The 1,498-nt window shown below is 35.7% G+C and overlaps 1 protein-coding gene across 1 annotated transcript; it reads left to right on the top strand.

Annotated features, from left to right (window-relative positions):
* The first annotated feature begins 380 nt into the window (after positions 1-380).
* LOC110418450 (uncharacterized) lies at positions 381-1,233 on the top strand. Its single transcript, XM_021431182.2, has 2 exons — positions 381-607; positions 709-1,233. Exons 1-2 carry the CDS (start codon positions 473-475, stop codon positions 952-954), a joined length of 381 nt encoding a protein of 126 aa, XP_021286857.1. The 5' UTR covers positions 381-472; the 3' UTR covers positions 955-1,233.
* The last annotated feature ends 265 nt before the right edge of the window (positions 1,234-1,498 follow it).

Here is a 1,498-nt window from a genome sequence, read left to right on the forward strand (position 1 = left end):
AATGAAATAAATTTTTAAAATAAACTCTATTAAAAATTTTATCTTAAAATCAATTTTATCGATTTTTTAAATTTCATATAAATCCAATTTACGACAACAGCAATTAGATTCTATGAGGATTGAAATTAATGTTGAAGAGATCTCCTAGCCAATGTGAGGTTAATCAGTTGTTTCTGCTCTAGTAGTATCTATATCCCTAGCAAAGAGTTTGCAGGTGGAAGTTAGTGATATCACGTCACGGATGGAAAGATGGAGACATTTTGCCACACCTTCCATGATTACTATTTTTGGAGTAACACTCCATAGTGCTTCTCCATTATCTACATAGTACTTTTTGTGAGATAAAGAGAAAGAGAGAGAGAGAAAGAAAGAAGGAAATAGTAGGTGGCCATCTCTCTCTCCCCTGAATTTGTCTTTAAATTTGGGCATCCATGTCCCAACTTACGCCGCAACTAAGAGAAGAAGAGAGTAGATGGAGAATTCTTATGAGTGTCCAAATAAATCCAAGGATGTTTCTCTTAAAGAGCTCAGAGACAGGCTTGCAGAGTTCGCTGAAGTGAGAGGATGGGATAAGTTCCATAGTCCAAGGAATCTCCTACTAGCACTAGTAAGTCACTAGCTCAGCCTTCACATTTCCAAAATTTGTAATGTTGTAATTCAGCAATGCCATCTTGAATAGTGAACTTTCTACGTTTTTAAATAATGCAGGTGGGAGAAGTTGGGGAGCTGTCTGAGATATTTCAATGGAAAGGAGAAGTTGCAAAAGGACTGCCCAACTGGACTGCAGATGACAAGGAACATCTAGAAGAGGAGCTCTCCGATGTTCTGCTTTATCTTGTCCGTCTTGCTGATGTTTGCGGGCTTGATCTTGGCCAAGCAGCACTAACTAAGATAATCAAGAATGCCCGCAAATACCCAGTTGTGAATCAAAAAACAAAATCTAACTACAACTAGGGATTGCTTAATTTCTGCTACAGCTTCTCAATTTTTTTTTTTGTTTTGAAGAAACTAGTGCCTGTAGCTCAGTCCATAATCCATATTTTATCTGGAGCGTGAATGCTTAGAAACTCCTCTTCTGTTTCGTAGTTGGATATGTGAGCTTGAGTTTGTGAGTGACAACGTTCCATCAACACATTAAGAGGAGCTAGCGTACGAGTTCGATGAAACTCAAAACTCTATTTCCATTCTTCTTCATTTTCTGTTCCCCTTTAATGTAATGACTTCTTTAGAATCTTTACGGTGGCCATCTTAGATTTAATGATCCTTCATGAATTAAAGTGTGTCACGGTATTATAGAGTGTTATTAATCTCACATCAATTATATATTAAAATGAAATTTAATATTAAAGTTTTAAAAATTATTTTCAATATGTAAAACATTTTTTTGTAAGATGTGGATATCTCTTGTCATGATCCACATCAATTTGTAAAATATTATAATGCTTCATATGACACCTGTCATGCAACTAACAGAAGCCATCCATGCTTGATCTTAAAA

Source organism: Theobroma umbraticum, unplaced genomic scaffold (assembly GCF_002168275.2).
Source record: "Theobroma umbraticum cultivar Fairchild unplaced genomic scaffold, ASM216827v3 scaffold_50.0, whole genome shotgun sequence".
NCBI classification, from domain to species: domain Eukaryota; kingdom Viridiplantae; phylum Streptophyta; class Magnoliopsida; order Malvales; family Malvaceae; genus Theobroma; species Theobroma umbraticum.

Coding starts and splice junctions, on each gene's coding strand:
- LOC110418450 (XM_021431182.2), top strand. CDS start 473: ATGGAGAATTCTTATGAGTGTCCAAATAAATCCAAGGATGTTTCTCTT. Junction 608..708: donor GGAATCTCCTACTAGCACTA/GTAAGTCACTAG, acceptor TAAATAATGCAG/GTGGGAGAAGTTGGGGAGCT.